Consider the following 21,866-nt stretch of genomic DNA (forward strand, 5'->3'; position numbering starts at 1 on the left):
GGACAAACTGGTAACAGCAGAAAAGCTGTCCATACAGCGTAGGCGGTCAGCTGGTAAGCATGAAAAGGAACAGCGTCATACCTCCCCATAGCATTCGTTTTAAAAACAAAATGAAGCCATACGTACTTCTGGCTACATAATTTGTGATCTCCAGAAATGTATATAGGGCTACGATTTCAGAAGGAGCCTATGTTGCAAATAACTGACTTTATGAGGATAAACAAAACAAGTATTCACACAAAATGATGTGTCTATTCAACCAATATACAATAGAGGACTACAATAGGGTAGGGTTGCACGGTTACTGGTACTATGGTAGTATCGCGATACTATGGCTCCAAAATACTAGCGGTGCCACTGTAGTTTGTAAACGGTAGTATCGTCATTATTGGTTTATCTACAATAGATAATGTTGCATGTGGAAAAGTCACTAAAATGCTTACAAGATTGTGCAACATTATACTCTTTTATTTTAATAGTCTGTGGAGCCCTTAAAGGTTGTAAAACTGTGTGGAATTGGCACCTTTTATGGTAGCCTATAGCACGTTTTCTAACACTTCAGGTTAAAAGCACATTTGAATCTGTTTATTTCTGTTCCTGTTAATATGATTTAGTAGCTACAACAACCGCAACAATCTCTTTAAAAGAACCACTCACAAAGTTACATTTTGAATTACTTTGGATTGTTACCTGATAAGACATATCTATAAAAAAAATTGATGAAATTCCCAAAATAGCAACACGAAACATTGAAACAACTTTGACCACTTCATATACCCTTATTTTGTTGGAAAAAATGTAAAAAAAAAATTGTCAAATTTTCATTTCGTATAATTTGTATCTTATTTTAATGTACTTTGTTTTTGGTCGGTTATCTACAAAATAAACAAAAATAATAAATAAATTTTAGGTGAAGTGAGGTGCAAATAATACTGTTTTGGCCTTAAGGAAATGATGAATTAATTCAAGTAGGCCTATTATGACATAAATATAGTATTTCTGACAGTTTATAATTTTATAATTATACTTTATAAAAAATTAATAATTTACTTTATAATTTGAGCTATGAATTACAGTATCGCAATACTACTTGGTATCATGATACTTCAGCTGGTATAATAATGTAAGATTAATTAATGATATTGCGACAACCCTAGTTAAACTAAAATTGCAGCTCATGAACGGTATTGCGCAGGTGGTCATCGCGAGGATCCTGCTCTGCCCTCTCATATATTGGGTCGGTTGCCTCGCCTGCTTTTTTCCACAAACACAGAAAATGTAAATTGCCGCAATACAAGACTGCATTTAAAATGACACAGACCGAAACCAAAATCTTTAACGAATTGATTTTTTTCCCTCGCCGCTGTTTGTCACTAGCTTGCATGGTTCGGGATCTGTAGAGCTGCGCATCGTTGGATTTGCTCTTCAGTGTTTGGAACTCTCAGTAGTGATTATTAAACCACACTGAACTGAGCTAAACTGAACTGAACTTAAACTTTAAAAACTGAACTACACTATCTCAATTTACTTTGATCTTTTATGTGAAGCTGCTTTGACACAATCTACATTGTAAAAGCGCAATACAATAAAGGTGAATTGAATTAAATTGGTAGAAGTGAGACTTTCTTCCTTTCTTTTGTCCATTCTTTCTTGAGATGCAGATTTTTTTATATCTAGTTATTGATGACTGCTTTGCAGCTTTCAGCATTGAATTGAATGATTTATTATAACATTTCGCAGAAATGTAGTAGAAATATTATCTGTTTATTAAATTGACATAGTGCTAAATGAATATTTCTTACTGCAATGCTTCATTTTTGTTTTGATGCAAAAGAGATTTATTTTTCATATAACAGTAGGACTTTTTATTATAATAAAATTATTATTTATTATTACGTGCTGTATTAATTGGTTGCTGAGCAGCAATAAATAACACTTGAAAATATAAGGAGTTCCATGTCATTTTCTAAACTAGTAGTGTTTTAAAATTAATGAATGCATAATAATTGTGATAACCATGAAACCGTGATTATTTTTCAGAGTATAATTACACAACCAAAGTCTATAATCATTGCATCCCTATTCGTGATCACCAGATATGTATATAGGGCTACGTTTTCAGAATGAGCCTATGTTGGAAATGACTTTATGAGGATAATAAAACAAACCAGGTATTCACACAAATGAATGTGTCTATTTAACCAATGTGAAGTTTCATAAACTAATTTCGAGAGGAGCACGTGATATGATTGAGCACGTCTGGCCATCATCTGTAATCAGTAATAATCCAATCAGAGTGATCCTAGTTTACTATAATGATCATTTTCTCCCTACTGTTTCTATCTTCATTTGGAAGAATCCCCTCTTCCACCACATCTCCTCCTGTTTCCTCCCTTTTCTAAAGGGGGAGCTCTTGAGACCTACCTGATTTCGGATCTCCTGATATGCTTACGCCGGACCGGCGGGAGCCCTGGGCTCAAATATCTCCGAGCTCAGGTTCTCTCCCGGGACAGCATGCCAACCTGCTTTATACGCCAAGGCATATCTAAGTGGGAACTCTTTAAATACAATAGAGGACTACAATAGAGAACTCTTTATCGTGTCCTACACTATCTGAGATATGGCTCTGAATGGCTCAATGAAAGTAAGTCGCTTATGAATGTTTTAAACTTTTTGCGACAATGCAGATGATGGGTGAACTTTGCAACTAATCTGCATATTATGTTTTCCGCACCACACGGTCTGTACAAATCTACTACAATTTATTAGACGCCGTGTGCCGACAGGGTATCATTAGTGTGTTTTGGGACTTGTTGCACTTTCCAATTTACTGTGACCGTGATCTAAGGTGTCCCAGTAATCCTAATTCACCCTCCATTTGCCATAACGGTCCCAGATGATCAGCCACTAAGCCTTTAACATCTCTAAAACAAGCAGCAGAGCATAAAGCGCTGCACATTTCCAATGCTCCTACACTTATAAACCCTAAGAGCCATGAATGCATTCACCAGAGACCATTTTGCACTAGAGACGATTACCTCTCCTATTTTCTTTCCTCGTAGCCTGTAAACTCCAAGTCTATGTTGTTATTACCAAATCAGACATGACTGTGTGAGAATGGGGGTTAGATTACAGCATCAATACAATGGAAAGAGGGACCCCCTCCTTCTTCTAGGCTCTTAGTTGCACCGTCATATGGACCCTCATCAGGACTCTTGCTTAGATTTATATACTGGACGAGGTCCGCTATGCTGCCGTTATCAGCCAGCACGTTGTGTTTAGATTGAGGCAAGGAAAGATGACAATGCGTCTTGTGTTATTGTGGAGAGGTTTTTAAACAAGCTCCCACCTGGACGAATCTCTCGGGTGCTGCTAATTAAATTTCCCTGAAAAGTCTGACAGGGGAAAAGGAAGAGGCAGAACATAAGGAATGGGGAGTCTTTTGTTTCCCTTTCACTCGCTTTCAATCCCAAGTCCGTAGAGCTTTTTGAATAATGACGAAGTTTGTCTCCGGGTCGGGGGGCTGTGGGGTGGAGGGAACTGTTGGTACCCTATCGAGCTGCTTATACGTCTTTCCTTTTGAGCCTTTCATAAACCGTGGAACTTGGCCTGTCACAGCTCTGAGCAGCTGCAGCACGCTCCCCACACAATACCCACGATTCCTTGCTCCCAGAATGCTGACTGGACAGGCCAGATGGAACCAATTTTAAGCCCTTTTCAGTCTCTGTCTTGACTGACTTTAGCTGTTTACAGTTCTTTTGGTATTCCAAGTCAATAGCAAAAAAAAGAGATTCACACATTGAGGAAACCTGTGGAATGAAAGTGACAAGAAGGATTCTGGAAATAAGTGGCAAACGGATCTAATTTAATTTCAGTGTTCATTTGCACTGTTTGTGAAATGTACAAATTGCTGGCTTTCTTCAGTTTGTTTCTGATTCCAATCCAATCCAATCAAAACCTTATTTGTATCGTAATAACATTCTACTATGTGATCACTAAAAATAGAAACGTGTATACGGAAACATGGGTGCATTCGGTTCATGAGACTCAAAGCAGTGTTTTCCTTAAACAATTGAGTACACTGTACTTATCAGGATTTACAGAGTAAATATTATCTTTTATCAGGCAGACTGAAGGCAGAACAGTTTGCTCATGCTGAGCTAAAACCTTATACAGGTTGTATGAAACCTAGTCAAGGCAAATATTAATTTTTAAAGGGATAGTTCGGGTCAAAAATATATTGGTGGTTTCATTTATTGCTCTTATTTGCTCACAATCTCTTCGTTTCAACCTGTTTGTGGTTTCTTTTGTTTAGCTGTTCTTCATAGAAAAGTGAACAATTATATGTGATTCAAGTTTTAAAAGTAACAAACAACAAATACAAAAGTAGCACAATAACTTTGTTTAAGAAACACTGTTAAAAGACATAAGTTGAGAGTTGCAATACTAATACTAACTAGGGTTGTCACAATACTGGAATCCCGCTAACATTTGAGCACTATAAGCACATTCTTTTTTCTTTTTTTTATTATTATTTTTTTTCACCTTTATTTGATAGGACAGTAGAGATATTGACAGTGAAAAGCAGGGGAGACAGGGAGAGGGGAAGGATTGGCATAGGACCCGCGAGGCGGAATCTAACCTCTGGTCGCCGTGAGCATCGGAGTGCATGTGTCGACGCACTAAACCACTACACCACTGGCGCCGACACTAAGCACAATCTTAAACATCGCTGATTTGCCATTGTGTTCACATGCTCAACAGAAATGACTGTGATTGGCTGTGAAGGTCATCAGTTCACCGAACCACCGCTGTTTACTGAGTGGTGAACCACCAGAAATGCAGGGACACTGAGATTGGTATACTGATGACCTTCACGGCCAATCACAGTCATTTTCTGTTGAGAACATGAACCCAATGGCAAATCAGCGCTGCTTAAGAATGTTGCTCAGTAGCGTTCAAATGTTAGTGGGAAAGTGGGCGTTTTTAAAAATATCAGTACCGATTGGTACTGAATTCCAGTATCGCGCAACCATAATGCTAACTAAATCTACTTGCATATTGTGGCATATAGAAACTTCAAATTCAACAATCATCACTGATTCTAGGAAAAAATAAATAAAAATTCAGAGAATAAAATCCTAAATTTCCAACTGTATCTCAAACTATTTTATCTTAAATTATATATGCAACCATTTAGATGTTTAAGATCTCTAATACCATTTTTCAAAAAAGAACTGATCAAGTGACAAAGACATTTATGATGTCACAACATACACTACATGACAAAAGTCCTCGGCCTATCCCAGTTTTAGGAACAACAAATATTAATTATTTAAATTTAATATAAATATTAAAAACAAATAGACTTCTAGTTGATCATTTGGTATCAGAAGTGGCTTATATGAAAGGCAAAGGCCTCTAGATTACCCTTATTTACCATAATAAAATATGATCATGCCTTTATTTATTTAATTAGGACAGTAAGGTCTGACATTAAGACAAAGGTCTTGTCACTTAACAGAAATAATGTACAGTATAGAATATAAAGTCATGGTGCAGTGGAAAAAGAATTAATAGTGTGTGTGACTCCCATGAGCTTGGACTTAGGACTACATCCATACATCTCTACAACGACTCAAATAACGTATTAATAAGTCATCTGGAATATTAAAAAAAAGCATTCATGTAGGACTCCCAGAGTTCATCAAGATTCTTTGGATTCATCTTCAGTGCCTCCTCCATCTTACCCCAGACATGCTCAATAATGTTCATGTCTGGTGACTGGGCTGGCCAATCCTAGAGCATCTTGACCTTCTTTGCTTTCAGTAGCTTGATGTGAAGGTTGAAGTATGAGAAGGAGTGCTATCCTGCTGAAGATTTTACCCTCTCCTGTGGTTTGCACTGTAATGTGTTGCACAAATGTCTTAATACCTTAGCCTGCTGATGTTGCCATCCACTCTGCAGATCTCTCAGCATGCCCCCATACTGAATGTAATCCCAAACCATGATTTTTTTTTCACCAAACTTGACTGATTTCTGTGAGAATCTTGGGTCTATAACAGATTCCAATAGGTCTTCTGCAGTATTTATTACAATGGGATGAAGTTCAAGAGATGATTCATCTGAAAAATCTACATTCTGCCATTTTTTAAATGATCAACTAGAAGTCAAGTTAATTATTTGTTGCTATTACAACTGGGATCAACGACAAGACTTTTGTCAGGTAGTGTATTATATTTTAAATAAATGATGCTTTTTCTACTCATTAAATAATCCTGAAAACAAATTAGTTCCTACAAAAAGACTAGACAACGGTGTCTAATCTTAAAAACAAGAATATGTGTATCTTGAACTAATCTATTCAACAAAAAGTCATGCAAGGAAACCAGACATATATGTTGATGCATCAGACTTGTGTGTCACAATCTATTATTCTAGTGGCTTACAGAGTATCTCAGACATTAGAAGATATTACACAACACAAGTTAACCTAAGTTCTATCCCCAAATGACACTGACTCATGAAAACCTTGTGTAATCACATCCTAGCTTTCCTGGATTGACAGGTGGCAGGCAGATGCTCTTTCTGAATAATACCTATGACATACAACATTACACCAAGTTTCTTGTTATGACACCTCACCCTAGACTATGAAAAGTTACTGATGGACATCCCTCAGACATGGGATGATAGTAAAGTGTTTTATTAACGGCTTAGATATGACACATTTTAACTACATCATGTAATCTTAAGGTCAGTCATCCAATTATTAAAACAAGTCAAAACTTGTTTCCTTTGTAAACTGTCCGAAATTACAGGTGCATCAGAACAAAAACCACAGTGTGCAATCCCTTAAAGACAATGATGTCCATTCATTGTGCCACACTGAAAGGATTTTACAAGGTAAACTGTTCTTTTGTTATAGTCATGTTTGCTCATGCATAAATCACTTTTCGGTATGTTCTTAGAAAACAAATGCAATAAGAAAATATAGTAGCAAAGTATTTCTTTTACCAAGCTACTAAATCAAACAATTTAAGTGCATTAAACATTGCAAGCTAGTAAAACTCATCTCCATTACTTTTGAAACTGAACATGGTCAGCATTTGAATATATATTTATTTATTACAGAATAAATGCACTGATCCACTATAATGATACACATATAAGGGCACTTAAGACATAACTGACTGTGTTTATGATGAAAACAGCTCAATAATAAGTCAATAACAACTTTCTGGAAACAAAAAAAATGTAAATACCACATAATGGGATGTAATATGTTGTTTGAGTAGAGAGATGCTATGAAAATAGAAGTCTTTGCATCACTGTTATTACAGCTGGCACAGTGTGTACATAACACACAAGAATGACAAGCTATGGATCAACTACGTTTTAACCCTGTGAAAAGGTTTGATGCACATGATGATGGCAAAGCTGTCTATTTTGTTCAAGGTTTAGTGACATCCCACCCTGATCCATATTGCGCAAGCTCTGGACAGAGAACAGAGTGGCTCCCATGGTTGAACTGACACATCCAGACCAATGAGAAGGAAGGGTCATTGTTCCAATAGCACAATAGACAGTCTGTTCCTAAAGTTCAGAAAAAAGGGAGTGCAGCTGCGGTAGCTGCCAAAGCTGAAAGCAGGGGGCACTATATACTTGAGTAGTGATCGTGTAACCTTCATGATTACATGTCTGTGGGTGTGCTCAAATAACTGCATGATTTTAGTGGACATAACCGAAACGGGTCCTTAAGAAAGGGTTTATCGCATGACAGTCAAATCTCATTCAACATTTTACATTATATTCACATTTATGCATTTGGCAAACATACATAAAGTTTCTAACATTGGATTCATCTTAGTTTTTTTGGTATATTTTTGCATTCCCTGGTAATTGGATCCATGACCTTGGCATTGGTACAGACATGCTCTGCTCAAAAACAACTACTAAAGCAGTTCATAAACGTTATGTCTATATCAGAGAAAGACAAACTAGACTTGACCTTGGAGCACCAAACTATTTCTTAAGTAAATTAAATAAAATAACTGTAAAACAAACTATTAAACGTTTGAATAAACAACCAAGATTCGTATTTCTAAATAAGGTAAAAACATTTAACGTAATCCAGATTTTGAACACAGTTCTTAATGTTCTGACGCACAGAAACGTCTATTCAATGTGGTTGTCCCTCAAACCTAGTAAGCTGCCTAACTAGACTAGAATTTCAGTCATCATGTTTTAAACTTCCTGAGGAGTCAAACACATTCAGAAATAAGCATTTGCTCCAACAACGATGAAAAAAAAAAAACTTTCCAAAAAAGGAAGCGTACTGCTTTTTGACGCACAACCTTTGTTTGCGCTTGTCTATCCTCATTTACATACATTGTAACCCAGCAAGATTGAGAATGAAAGTTTTACGTTACCTGAAAGAATTGTCCCGCCATTCGTGCCATTTTGTTCAGCGTCTCACAAACACTCGTAACGATTGCAAAACCCCATCGATTTGCCGGTAATACCTGGAACTTTTCCCTAAACTTCCAAGCATGTCCTCTCCAGCGGGGTAAATCCCTCCCTACTTGAGAAGCTTGTCTCTGGCAGAAAGGCTGAGCTTGTTGCCGTGGGGACGGGATTGTTTTGCCCCCACTCGTCTCTCCGCGTTCTCGCGCTCAAGCAGCCTCAACACACACGAAACTAAACAGACCCTTCACACGAACCACATGGAGCTGAACTTTAGTCGGTATGCTGCAATGTCAAATTAAGCGACGTTAAAATAAGTGCCTTTCATGTTTCATACGTAGCTATTTCGCCTGATGGATCCCCCATCCTTCCTCAGGAAAAAACAGGCCAGAATAGCTCCATATTTGAACATGAATATGATGCCTATCGTATAAAGTTGTTTCCTTGGGTAACTGGAGTGCTCGTGGGAGATTGGGAAAATATCCATACTTTTGGGTGAAGATTATTTCGAAATTCGGCATTGTACTAATTCACTCGTAAACACATTTGTTTTCATTTTTGCTTAGATTAAACGTCGAAAAAAGTTGAAATAACCTAATTAGGTTAGTTCAACTTAACAAAATTGTAGCAGTAACTCATTTAGGTGTGTTTTTCCGATTGTTTTGTGCTAAAAAGTAACATTTTGTTTGTAAATACAATACCTACTGTATACATGATAGATAAAAGCAGACAGCAGTGAAACAGAAAATGTTAGAACAGCAACAAAAACTATAACAGCCATCTGCATAATTTATTCATGGCATGACACATTTCTGGAAGAGTACAGTGTCTAAATATTGTTACCCACATATTCCTCACTCATATTAAAAGTGTCAGTAGAAAATCATTGTAGCATACTGGAAAAAATATATATTTCTCTGTGGCTATATAAAATCCCTTTCTTTCTTATGAAGAACTCACATACATTCTTACTGTTAAGTGACAATATGAGCACTTGTTAATTAAGGTTTATCATGTTTTCTCATGACAACTAGCATTTCATTCAAAATAAAAACCTCATTTAGTTATTTAATTACTGAATGTATTTGCAACGGATATGCATTCACCTATATATATAGAGAGAGAGAGAGAGAGAGAGAGAGAGAGAGAGAGAGAGAGAGAGAGAGAGAGAGATGAATTAATAGTAGGCTATTAGCTAGCACAATGGAAAATCCTTTTAAAATGACATTGAATTAAAATTTTCTCTAACCTAACTGTTGGGTTTATACAATTTTGACGAGGTAAATACAACATTCACTCTGCGAAAAGGTGAGCAATACTTGCCATAGTGAGCAACATTTATTGATTTGTTTTCTTGCTGACATGGGTTTCATTTTTAATGCTTGCCTGTGTAGCAATTTCAATTGTCAGCATATATTGTAAAGCTTAAGACTTGCACTGAACACAATATCTGCTTTAAAAAAGGGGCAGAGAACAAATTATTTCTGGGTTGAAATAACATGTCATGTTCCTAGTTCGGTGATTTACCATTATCCATATGCACCAGACATCTTTAGTTTCTCAGCAGCAGAGCAGGACAAGCACAACACATTGCAAACAGCTGTTTAAACTGTGGTATGCTATCACATGTATGCGAAGCGTAAGTTAAAGAACAAACAAAGAGCCTTTTAAAGCACTTTGGTGACAAGACTGGACTAAAGGCCAAAAAAGATTTTGCCACTAAATATGTACTAATTCTTATTTAACTAACTACTGACAAGTGTTTGTCGAACCACAAAACAGTAAATATTGTGTTTCAGATATTAGCGTTTACTATTTTGTATGACAGCTACTGAGTGTGTGTTATGGTTGATAGGAAAGAAAAAGGCATCAACTACTAAACCTACTAAGACAAATTTATGACTTTAAGAATATTTACAGAACAAACCAAGCTTTTCAATGGTTTAAACTGTAACTCTAGGAAATGAGTACCCAGCAAACAATTTTGTGTTTAATAAACGTCTAATAGACATCTTAACGCAGACCGCTTAGCTAAAACAAGGCTAAGCTTAGGCTGTCAGTGAAAATCTAATAGACATCTAAAGATAGCCCAAAACTAGACTAGTCATCAAATACACAGATTAGACAGACTGTCTATGAATAGTCATTAATTTCATTTGATGACTAGTCTAGTTTTGGCAAATCTTAGACGTCTAATAGATTTTCACTGACAGCCCAAGTTTAGCCATATTTTAGCCAAGACGACTATGTTTAGATGTCTATTAGACATCTTTTAAAAACAAAAAAATGCTTGCTGGGTAGAATCGCAACTTTTAGAACATTTTAAATATCACTTTTAAAACTAGACCTTCTTGTTCCACCATAACCCAACTGATATCAAAATCAAATTTTCAGCATATGAAGGTTGACACATTAACAGAAGCCTGTGTTGGACCAAAACTTGTGCAAATAAGCAACCGCAATAAGAAGCAGGAATCTGTGGTTGATAAAGCTGCATGACGACAACAAACTTCTCACTTTCTCTGGATCGCTTTCAAATTGTACCAATACTCACTCAGCAGAAATGTGGTTTCTGGCGTTGGAACGGGGTGTGGGAGTCAAATCTGTATTAAATGGCTGATATAATAGCACAGGGACAGTTACACCAAAGATCATCACTTTCCGAGGTTTCCGAGAACAGTCATTCACTCCAGGTGTTATTGAGAGGGAAATAATGCAAGATGCTTAAGGACATGATGCATAGGTGTGAATATAAGAACAATATAAAGATTTGATTTAGTCGCAAAACCTGAAAATTATGTTTCTTATATCAAATGAAATTTGGTATACTCTATATTACTAAGGCCAAGTCATGGCTTGATGGTTGTGTGATTTTACAGCATTCACTATATGTATAGGGACAGATCACTCAAAATTAAAAAATTGCTGCTAGTCACTCACAGGCCATTCAAGATGTTGGTGACTCTTTTTTCAGCAGAAAATTAAACAAGATTTCAGCTAAAACTATGATCCTTGATGGTTCATAAAATGCAAGTGAAGAGCAACCAACAATTTGAGAGTAAATAATAACTCTATATCGTGATGATACATCAGTTTTTTTTTTCTTTTTTCCTTCATAAAGATTTCAATGTATCTTCTGGAGCCACAGGTATTCATTTTGCTTGCCTGTATATGTTTGTTTAACTCTCAAAATGGTGGTACCCATTGATGTGAATTTAAGGTTTTGGTTCGCCCAGCAAAAGACAATTCTGTTAATAATTACTCAACCATCGTGTCATTCCAAACCCGTGAGACCTTCATTTAACCTCAGAACACAAATTAAGATATTTTAGATCCAAATCTCATCCTTTACATACAGCAATGGTGTCAAGTCCTGGTTCAAAGTCCAGAAAATAAACAGTCCATGTGAGTTTAGTGGTTCAACTGTAATCATACAAAGCTCCAAGAACACTTTTGTGCACCAAAAAAACAGTGTTATAGATTAACAGCAAATATTCATGTTTAGGATGAACTGTCCTTTTAACCTTGCATCTTGACTTTGAGCAGACCAGCCCCATAAAGCTCAGACTAAACATCTCCCATGGCAGAGGATGCCTGTTACAGTGATCACGACACCAAAATATGTGGCTGGAAGTGTTTGCTATGGACACAATCTCAAAGCCAAACAGAGCTTTTTCTAATCATCACTGTCTAAGTGTTGACCCAGTCGAAACACAGTGCATTCTCAATATGGAGACTGCATGACAAAGCTTAGTATCACACAGCTGAGCAGATATGTTGTTTTGTTCACAAAAACTAAAACTTCTCCATATGGGCTTTGCTTTTAATCCAGCAGCATAAGAGGAACCGCACTAAATCCGGCAGCACATAATAATAACCAGTTTAATTCTCCAATGATTAGCACTGGTAAAGGCTGTGATATATACTTGAGATGCATCCCTTTGGGGTCTCCCATCATCCTCATGATTGCAATTACAGAAGTCTCAATGCTCCTTCAGTCTTTTCTCAGGGGAAGTTGGTGAAATACATGCATTTGAACATGATTTGCTACATATGTTAATTCAACCAAGTGCCAGAGAGCTGGTTTCATTATAAGGGCTCTGTCATTTCCATTTATGTCTGTATGGAATTTAAATTTACAATGTTTTTTTTGTTTGTTTTTTTGCTAGAGCACATTGTGAACAATTAATTCAAGCTAATTTACTTAAAAATATTACGTTTTGGTAATCTTTAATCAAAAACATACAATTTGTTTACACTCTGGAATGAGAGTCAAAATGATGAAAACGACTTGGGTGAAATATGCTTAGCCACGCCCCTCTCGCTGTTTTTTTACTGTGAGTGAACATTAAGAGGAGGAACACAACAATAAGACTCCGCCACCTACTCGGTATTCCATTCCAGTTGAAAATACATCATCATACTGAAATAAAAGTCTGAAGCAACTTCCGGTTCACTGGGACTGTAAGCTGAAAACAGAATCCTGGAATCCAGCTATAAAAATATAATCGTACAACACAGAATATGGCAGAATTTTTAGATTTGGATAAATAAATCAAACACTGGACTTTACATTGAATCATATCTGCATTTGGGCCATAGTGTTCATGAAAAACAAAATAAAGTCTGCATGTCTTTGTGAATGAATGGCGCATTTATTGAAATTAATCATGCACATTAATTAATCATCCACAGTCATATAACCCTGCAGCCCAAGACCGGTTACTCACTGAAGCTAAGCAGGGCTGAGCTTGGTCAGTACCTGGATGGGAGACCACATGTGAAAATTAGGTTGCTGTTGGTGAGGCCAGCAGGGTGTGCTCAACCTGTGGTCTGTGTTAGTCCTAATGCCCCAGTATAGTGAAGGGGACGCTAGACCGTCAGTGGGTGCTATCTTTCGGATGATACATTAAACTGAGGTCCTGACTCTCTGTGGTCATTAAAAATCCCATGGCATTTCTCATAAAGAGTAAGGGCCAGTGTGTGGCGAGCACACTGGCGCCGTTGTCCTGTGGCTGCCGTCGCATCATCCAAGTGGATGCTGCACACTGGTGGTGGTGTAGAGAGACCCCCGTAATGATTGTGAAGCGCTTTGGATGTATGGCCAGACACAATAAATGAGCTATGTAAATACACACATTAAATTCAACACAATCTCACGGCAATTCGTAACTTTTTGATTTAGTGGCTAATTCGCACGAATTCATACGATCTAATTCGTACAATTTAGAACGATTTGCTCATCCCCCAATGACGGTTGGGTTTAGGTGCCATGCCTTGCTTTTTAAAATCATACAATTTCGTACGACTGAACTCGTACGAATTCGTACGAATTAGCCACTAAACTGACAAAACGTAAAATACTTACGTTTTCTCGTGAGATCAGGCTGATTAAATTACACATTACACAAAACAATCATGTTTTCAGCATCTCACTATAAGAGGATAAGAATGTCTCGCTATAAAAGGACAAGAAAACACACAAACTTCACAGTAAATCATTAAAAAAAGCTTGATTTAACTCGAACATTTTATTTGTTAAATGTACTTCTTAAAGTAAAAACTTATTCTAATTATTAATTATAATTTTATATATTTTTAAAGATATTATCATCAACTCAGACGAGTCTTCCGCTGAGGCCAGCTTCCAGCCTCCGCCACTGAGACTGCAGCTCAGTCTCAGTGGCCAAACGTCTGGCCAAACAAGACGTTTGGCCAGCGGAGAAATTAAAATGGTCGTGCCCAACTGAGCCTGGTTTCTCTCAAGGTTTTTTTTCTTCACTTCCGCCTTTAGTAAAGTTTTTTTCCCTCTTCGCTGTCGCCACTGGCTTGCATGGTTCGGGATCTGTAGAGCTGCGCATCGTTGGATTTGCTCTTCAGTATTTGGACTCTCAGTAGTGATTATTAAACCACACTGAACTGAGCTAAACTGAACTGAACTTAAACACTACAAACTGAACTACACTGTTCCTATTTACTGTGACCTTTTATGTGAAGCTGCTTTGACACAATCTACATTGTATAAGCGCTATACAAATAAAGGTGAATTGAATTAAATTAAACTTTTCTTTCATGTTTAAAATTTTACAGGAATAAAAAAGAACTTGAGGGAAAAAACATTCTTCCTAATTCCTTAAAATATAATTGTTAAATTGTTACTGTAAAATTTGAAATTATATAAATTTCATTATTTTAATTAATAAATAAATATTGACCACTTAAATTTATTGTGAAAAAATGCAGAAATAAAAAGAAAAAACTATGTAATATGAACTATGTAAATAAAATGAAATTTGGGATGAGGAAAAATAAATTGACAGGGGCCTACATTTTGTTGTTTTAAACCAACTGCTGATGGATTACCGCTGAACACATGCACCTTTCAACCATTATACAACTTGATTAACATCTAACGCAGTCAGAATAGAAAACATAACTATTTGGTCCATAAAGTATTTCCTTACGCCTGTGTATTTATTTTCCAATACACCTACATTTCCACCACCGAGTCAATTACAAGTCAAAAGTACAAAATACACCTGTTAAAGTAGTTTCGCATGAGAAACATTATGCCAGGCCTGTTAAAATGTTTCCCCTTTCTTAAGCACATTTGTAAGTACTTCATCAGTCATGTTCAGCAAAACCCACAAAATCTCCGAAATACAACAGTATCCGTTTCCAACAGCCCTGAATGTTCACCACACCCTTACCGCAAAATCCTCCTGTCACAATCAGTCCGTTCATGCATTTAAAAATACAAAGAAGAAATTACATTTGGTAATCAAGCTATAGCCACATAATTGCAATGCTTATGTAATGTAAGAAAATATTTTGTATTATCGGTCATTCTATAAAATGTAAGCTGTGTGTGCGCAAATAAATTTAACAATGACTTGCCAATGCAGAAATTAAATCATTTTTAGGATGTCTTAATAAAATAGTTCACCCAAAAATGAAAGAAAAATGTCAATGATTACCAGTTTCTAGCATCCTTTAAAATATCTTCTTTTGTGTCCAACATAGACATAAACGGGTGAGTAAATGTTACATTTTCTGGTGAACTATGCCTTCAATAAAGATTTTCTTTCCTTCAAATATGTCCTCGCAGTATTTCAATAGCACAAAGGCATAATTGCATCCTACTACATAGGCCTACGAATATTTCTTAATTCAGCTTAAGATTATACTTCTGACAAAATTATGGAGCTAATAAAATGCCAAAACAATCTGAATTTGAATTGTGTTTATTTGAATTATTAACAATTGTAATATAATAAATCTGAATTTGTATATGCCGTTAAAATTTTTTGAATTTGAATTTCTTAATTTGAATTGCAAAACTTGAAATTGAACATCTGAAATGTAAGACAACTGAATTGTTCAAGGCAGATTTTTTTTTATATATACGTATTTTCTAACTTCCGATTTTTTGTGTTCTGAATTCATAGACTGCAGATATCCAGTTTGTAAAACTACAGTTTCAAGTTTTCAATTCAGAACATGAAATTCAATATTCTAAAATTCAAAACCAGAAATTCAGAATGTGGAATTCAGATTCAGCAGAAAGTAGGTTAAGTTCAATTCATTTGTTTTACATTTCAGATGTTCAATACTCAAGTTATACAATTAAACTTAAGAAATTAAAATTAAGAAATTAAAATTCATATAAAAATTCAGATTTATTAAATTACAATAGTCAATGATTAAAATTACACAATTCAAATTCAGAATGTTTTGGCATATTATTAGCTCCATACAAAATGTGCACCTATTGACATCACTGTATGAGCCATTTTTTCCAGAGTTTCTCTAAGTGTAGCAATGAGAAGAATTATATTTGAAACAAGGACAAGGACAGGCCAAAAAGAAACATTCAAGACAGATCTGTCAGAGAATCGTGATAAGCCGAAGGGAAAGGACAGACAGTCTTGAAGGAGGTTGAGAGTGAGAGAGAAAAACAGAGCCCTAATCATTTCCCACACTGTGGCCCTGAGGGGCAGACAACCCCAGATGATGGCCTTATTTACCAGTAAGATAAGAAACAGTGTAAAAAAAAAAAACAGTAAACTGCTGTTAGTGTGAGGTCAGACTGAAATCTGAATGTAAATGTCAGATATTACTATAAAAAAAACAAGCAAACTCGGGATTTAATTAATTGTTGAAAGAAATGTTAACCTGCTGCTAAAAGGTTTCCTTACTGCGTATTATTATTGTTCATATTTTCATAATGATAATGGTGATGGTGTTGAAGAAGAATAAATGTGTTGTGATTTATTTTAGGTTTAAGAGCGCCTCCTTGTTTCTAGTTCATAGTAAAACACCAATGCCGAGTTTATGAGTCTGCAGAGCATTATGAAAAATCCAATCTGATTGTATTGTTTTTCACTGCTCTCATTAGCATGTGTAATAGATCTCTTATGATGGAGAGAATTTCGTCATTGTCTGTTATTAGTTGTAGCAAATCACATTTCAATCTCGGTCAGTTTTAACTGCTCACATTTAAACGCATGGAATCTTTTGTCTGTGTTATTATTGCTACTTTTATCCCCGATTATTCACGTTGCGTTATTATGCTTTATTTTATGTATTTACAGATAGGGTTCAGTACTTAAACCATCAAATGATACCATAAATTGTCGCGAGATTTGTCTCATCCATTCAAAAAACAAGAAACTTAAAAGCGGATCACAGGAGAAGCGTTCATAAAAAAGACAGTCAGAGATATATTAATTATATATTCCTACCTTTTTCTTGGCAAGTGACGGTGAAATTATGTTAATTTGCCAGAGTTGTCTTTTCACATATCCATTGTTTGAGTTTGCGTTAGTTTTTTAGTGAAGTGCGCGCTCATCTTTCGGTCCCAGTATTTTTGGCTGAGAAGAGGAGGAGGCGGGAGAGCAGGAAATGATGAGGAAAGTTAAGAAATGTGATATGCAAAGTCTGTGTTAAACGATTTCACGTACGCTTGTTCGTTTATGATCTGCATACCTTCGGGTAACAACTACGCGTTTAGTTTTTTTCAGTAAAACGTTATGTTAAATGAAAGTTCCAGGAATGACATGAACTTTTTTGATAATCAGCCACTGGGGCTAGTAGATTTGGGTTGGGGGTTTCATAGTATCGCATTGCAGTTATTCATTAGCTTATTTCACATGACTTTTCAAGGCTCCAAAATTAAGGATTTACCAAATTTGTCTCTGACCACAACATAAATAAATAAACAATTACTTATTAGACATAATTTTTAAATAATGTGTCAAAATAAGCAAACTATAGCTGAACATGCACTTGTTATTCATATACACTTTACTTAAAAAAAAAATATTTCGGGTAACAAAACTAAACGTTTTACTGAAAAACTAAACGCGATGTTTAAGGGATAGTTCACCCAAGATTGAAAATTCTGTCTTCGTTTGTTCCTCAGACGCCCGTCCATAGTAGGCCAATGTCATTTTCGACATTCTTCACAACATATTTTGAGTTCAACAGCAAAGAAAAAGTCAAAGTTTTGCAACTCATAAGGTCATTAAATAGTGTGTACATTTTTTATTTTGTGCAAACTATCCCTTTAAAAGTGACATATAAGTGACCAGGCAGAAGCTATACACGTGGCAACTTTTCAAACACTTTTCCTTTCTGTCTTTTAACTAAATATAAGTGCGTGTTTTATTTTAGAACTACACTACAGCTAACATAAAACTAATTTGCTGAAGCAAAAAGCCTCTTCGGAGACAGCGCCATCTAGAGAGCGTTTCAATAAACCCAAAACTGCGTAATTTACCAGCACTTATTGAAGGAACAAACTGAGACACGACACCAGAAATCACATATTAACAGTTCTGTAATGGAAATCAGGAGGTAATAAAATGTATATAATGTACCTGAACATTTTAATTATTATTATATACACACACAAACGTAAATAATTCTGACATCTTCAAAGAATGTACCTTGAAAAATACTGTCCTTCAAGAGCGAGGAACTGGAGAAGAAAAAGTGCAACAGCATTAATCTGGAAAGTGAACCTACACAAATAGAAGAACTGATAAGTTAGTCGATAAACAGGAGGACAATGACGAACACACATTCACTGATTATTTACACAAAATAGCTGGCAAACCGCAAAGTACTGAAAGGCAAGTAAGAGAAGAGTAAGAAAAGAATAGAGAGGAATTTTACACTGTACAAGAAACTACACGACTGGAAATTAGCATTTTTTTTGGGTTCAGTAACAATTCTGATTTTTATATTTATAAAATGATTTCGAGAATAAACTTATGACCTAATTTTATGAGGAAATTGGCACTTCTTATCCCCACATCAAATTCAGTGTGACTGGACTGCAGAAGTAAACATTTCTTCTTCTTTTTTTCTGCTAATTTCAGAATGTGTGATTTTAAAATGCAAGAACACAGTGATAATTAATGCAAACCGTCTGTATCGTAAGCATAAGACTCTAATAATACACAGGGTCTCACACGTTGGTCAAGACGACACACCAAAAAGAGATGTATACACTGAGGGCTGCTGACCGATGAGATGTGACTTTATGGAGAAAAGCCAGCATTTAGCACACTCCCAGAACCCACATGATAAGTGTCCAGACTGTAAAAGCTTTTAGCTGAGAACAACGTGGCGGTCGAAGACAGACTTCCGCTGTTCCTGGACCTGTCTCCTCCAGCGCTGCTGAGCGTGCTCCACTTTGTTCAGCATGTTGGAGCGAGAGCGAGAGCGGGAAAGCACATCATGGGCGTTGGCAAACGGCTGCTGGTCCTGGAACGTCATTTTTAGAACGTGATTTAGCATATGACAATATTTCATTGTACACATTCATTAAATATGGGTTTCACATTAATATAACAACTATGCAAGATATGGGAAAAATCTGACATTGCAATATTTTGTACTTCTGCGATATATATTGCAATATACATACAATTTCACCAGATAATTTGAATACCTCTATTTTAGAAACAATTTATTAATTTTCTATTGATGGACATGTTTCTGTAGGGGAACAAATCGTGCACTGAATATACAATAATAAACAATAAACAAATTAAACATACAAAAGTATAGCTAAATTCAATAGAGCAAACATAAAAGTGAAATAAACAGTGCTTTATGGGTTTCAGGCTAGTCAAATCGCACTCAGGTACAAAATTTAAAAAAAAATCTAATATAAACTAACACTGCAAAGACTTTACTGTTCAAAAAGTTTTTAAAATATGTGTATTTTGTAATGTATTTTGAGCTGTGACTATATAATCCCAATATAATATAACCCTAAACTACAGTATATAATGCCAATTTAACAATGCAAATTCTGCGTTGTGACTATCGCAGATGCACACATTGCAATATTGATGCTCAAACGATATATTGCAGCCCTAATCACAACATATCTTGGTTTTTATTTTAAAGTTTTAGTTAGTAAATTACCAATTATTGTGTGTGTGTGTGTGTGTGTGTGTGTGGTGTGTGTGTGTGTGTGTGTGTGGTGTGTGTGTGTGTGTGTGTGTGTGTGTGTGTGTGTATATATATATAGTTTGTTGGTAAAGTGTTATAATACCAGATATACTCTTAAGATGCCATGTTTTCATACAAAGTTAGGTCGATCTGCATTGTCTATGCTCCCTATGTATGGAGTGAGCTTCAAAATACACTACATACGGAACATATACATAATACATCTACCACTAGATTTTATAAATATTTTAAAGTCTGCCTATTTATAATGGTGCACATATTTTAATAATTGATAAAGTAGATTATTCAATTAAAAGTCACAAATGTGTTGTGATATGTTTTTTTCTGTAACTTTATCTGTCTACGTTGCCTAACTTGACCAGGACTCCCTGGTAGAAGAGATACTGTATCTCAATGGGGGTTTTCTGGCTTAAATAAATAAATAAATAAATAAATAAACAAACAAACACAATTAAGGTCTTTCATTCAATCTACACTGCAAATAAATGCATTTCCTAGTTGGATTTTCTGTCTTGCATCTAGTCCAAATGTTCTTAAATGAAGAAGCATTTTCTAGACAAGCAAAAAAACATTGTCTTGATTTTAGGAAATAATGCCTAAATTAAGTGATTTATTTCTTTAAACAAGCAAAATAATCTGCTAATGGTGCTAGCAAATAATGTTTTCATAACATAACAGATTATTTCGCTTTGCACATTGGAAGATTATTTTGCTTCTTTTAAGGAAAAACTTAATTCTGCCATATTATTTCTTCAAACAAAACAATATTTTGCTTGTCTAGAAAGTGCTTCTTGATTTAATAATATTTTGATATTTTGACTAGAACAAGACAAAAAAAATCTAAGTAAGAAAAGCATTTATTGCAGTATAGTTCACCCCAAAATTACATGCATGTTGTTCACTGAAGCTCAGAGATTTTTGAATGTCAAGCAGGTACGGCCGAGCTTCTGTTTATGCACACTGATCAATGTTTGTATGTGAATGAAAGACTAAATGATCATATAAAAGCAATAAGTTCCCTTCAGAAGACTTTTATAAAACTGCTTAATTAATATGGATTGACTTTTTGATCCTTTCTTAATCATTTTGAAGCATCAGACTTTCAATGAAAAGACCAAAATCTCCCGATTTAACTTTTCTTAATTTCTATTTTAAAGATAAGTTGAAGTGATAGACAAATGGTGTATTTTGTATTAAATGTATTTTGTTTAAAGAATTGTTTTTCGTATGATTTTTTTTGTCTTGCATAAAAAAAATGACAGAAAAGCATTGCGTTTCATTATTTCATTAAGACTTGCAAAAATGAAACAAAGCACTTACCCCAACATCATCATCGCTCTGAATGAGCTGTGAATGGCCAAACAGCCTTCTTTTCAATATAGGCTCCAACAGTGTCAGATAGACCATATACAGCAGCAGAAGTCCCAGAATAGATAGGTATATTATAATGGTGCACTGTAAAACGAGAAAAGATTAATGTTTCTCTGATTAAGAGTATGATAACATACAGTGGTCAATATCTGAAGTGGAGCAGCCATGGTCTTATGGTCAGAGATTGCGAGTCGCTTTGGATAAAAATGTCTGCTGAATGCTTAAAGTATATTTAAACCTTCAAAGTAGTCCTAATACTATTCAACAACACCCATTGTTGTCTTAGGACAATTTTGATAAACTTTTTTTTATATCCACTTCTATTTTTGACTGTAAAGTATGAACAAAATAAAAGTCTATAGTTTCATGTATGTCTTGTAATGTATTTTGTGGTGTCACACAAGCTTAAAGGTAATAACTAAAGAAGAGTCTGCACACTCTTAAACATCAAAAAGACACCAGCGAGAATTAAGTGATAAGTTTACTGAAGTAAAAAAAGCAAATGTTTCGGTTAAGTGATGAGGTTGTTTTTGACAAGC

At 35.5% G+C, this 21,866-nt stretch overlaps 2 protein-coding genes across 4 annotated transcripts in view; both read right to left on the reverse strand.

Annotated features, from left to right (window-relative positions):
* dennd2b (DENN domain containing 2B) overlaps positions 1-17,429 on the reverse strand; it is a 98,479-nt gene extending 81,050 nt beyond the window's left edge. For 2 of the 3 annotated variants that reach the window (XM_056461474.1, XM_056461476.1), the window contains exon 1: positions 8,433-8,695. The gene's annotated coding sequence lies outside the window, so the exon portion shown is untranslated. Of the gene's footprint in view, positions 1-8,432; positions 8,696-17,210 lie in introns of those variants that run through there. The other variant, XM_056461475.1, reaches the window with a different exon arrangement.
* An 860-nt stretch (positions 17,430-18,289) lies between these two features.
* LOC130232840 (transmembrane protein 9B-like) lies at positions 18,290-21,417 on the reverse strand (the record flags this gene model as incomplete). The annotated part of the gene is made up of 2 exons (XM_056462825.1): positions 18,290-19,239; positions 21,277-21,417. Coding segments are annotated over 2 exons (297 nt in total), but the record flags the coding sequence as incomplete, so codon positions are not given.
* Positions 21,418-21,866: the final 449 nt, after the last annotated feature.

The sequence above is a fragment of the Danio aesculapii genome, chromosome 7 (genome assembly GCF_903798145.1).
Source record: "Danio aesculapii chromosome 7, fDanAes4.1, whole genome shotgun sequence".
In the NCBI taxonomy this organism is placed as follows: Eukaryota; Metazoa; Chordata; class Actinopteri; order Cypriniformes; family Danionidae; genus Danio; species Danio aesculapii.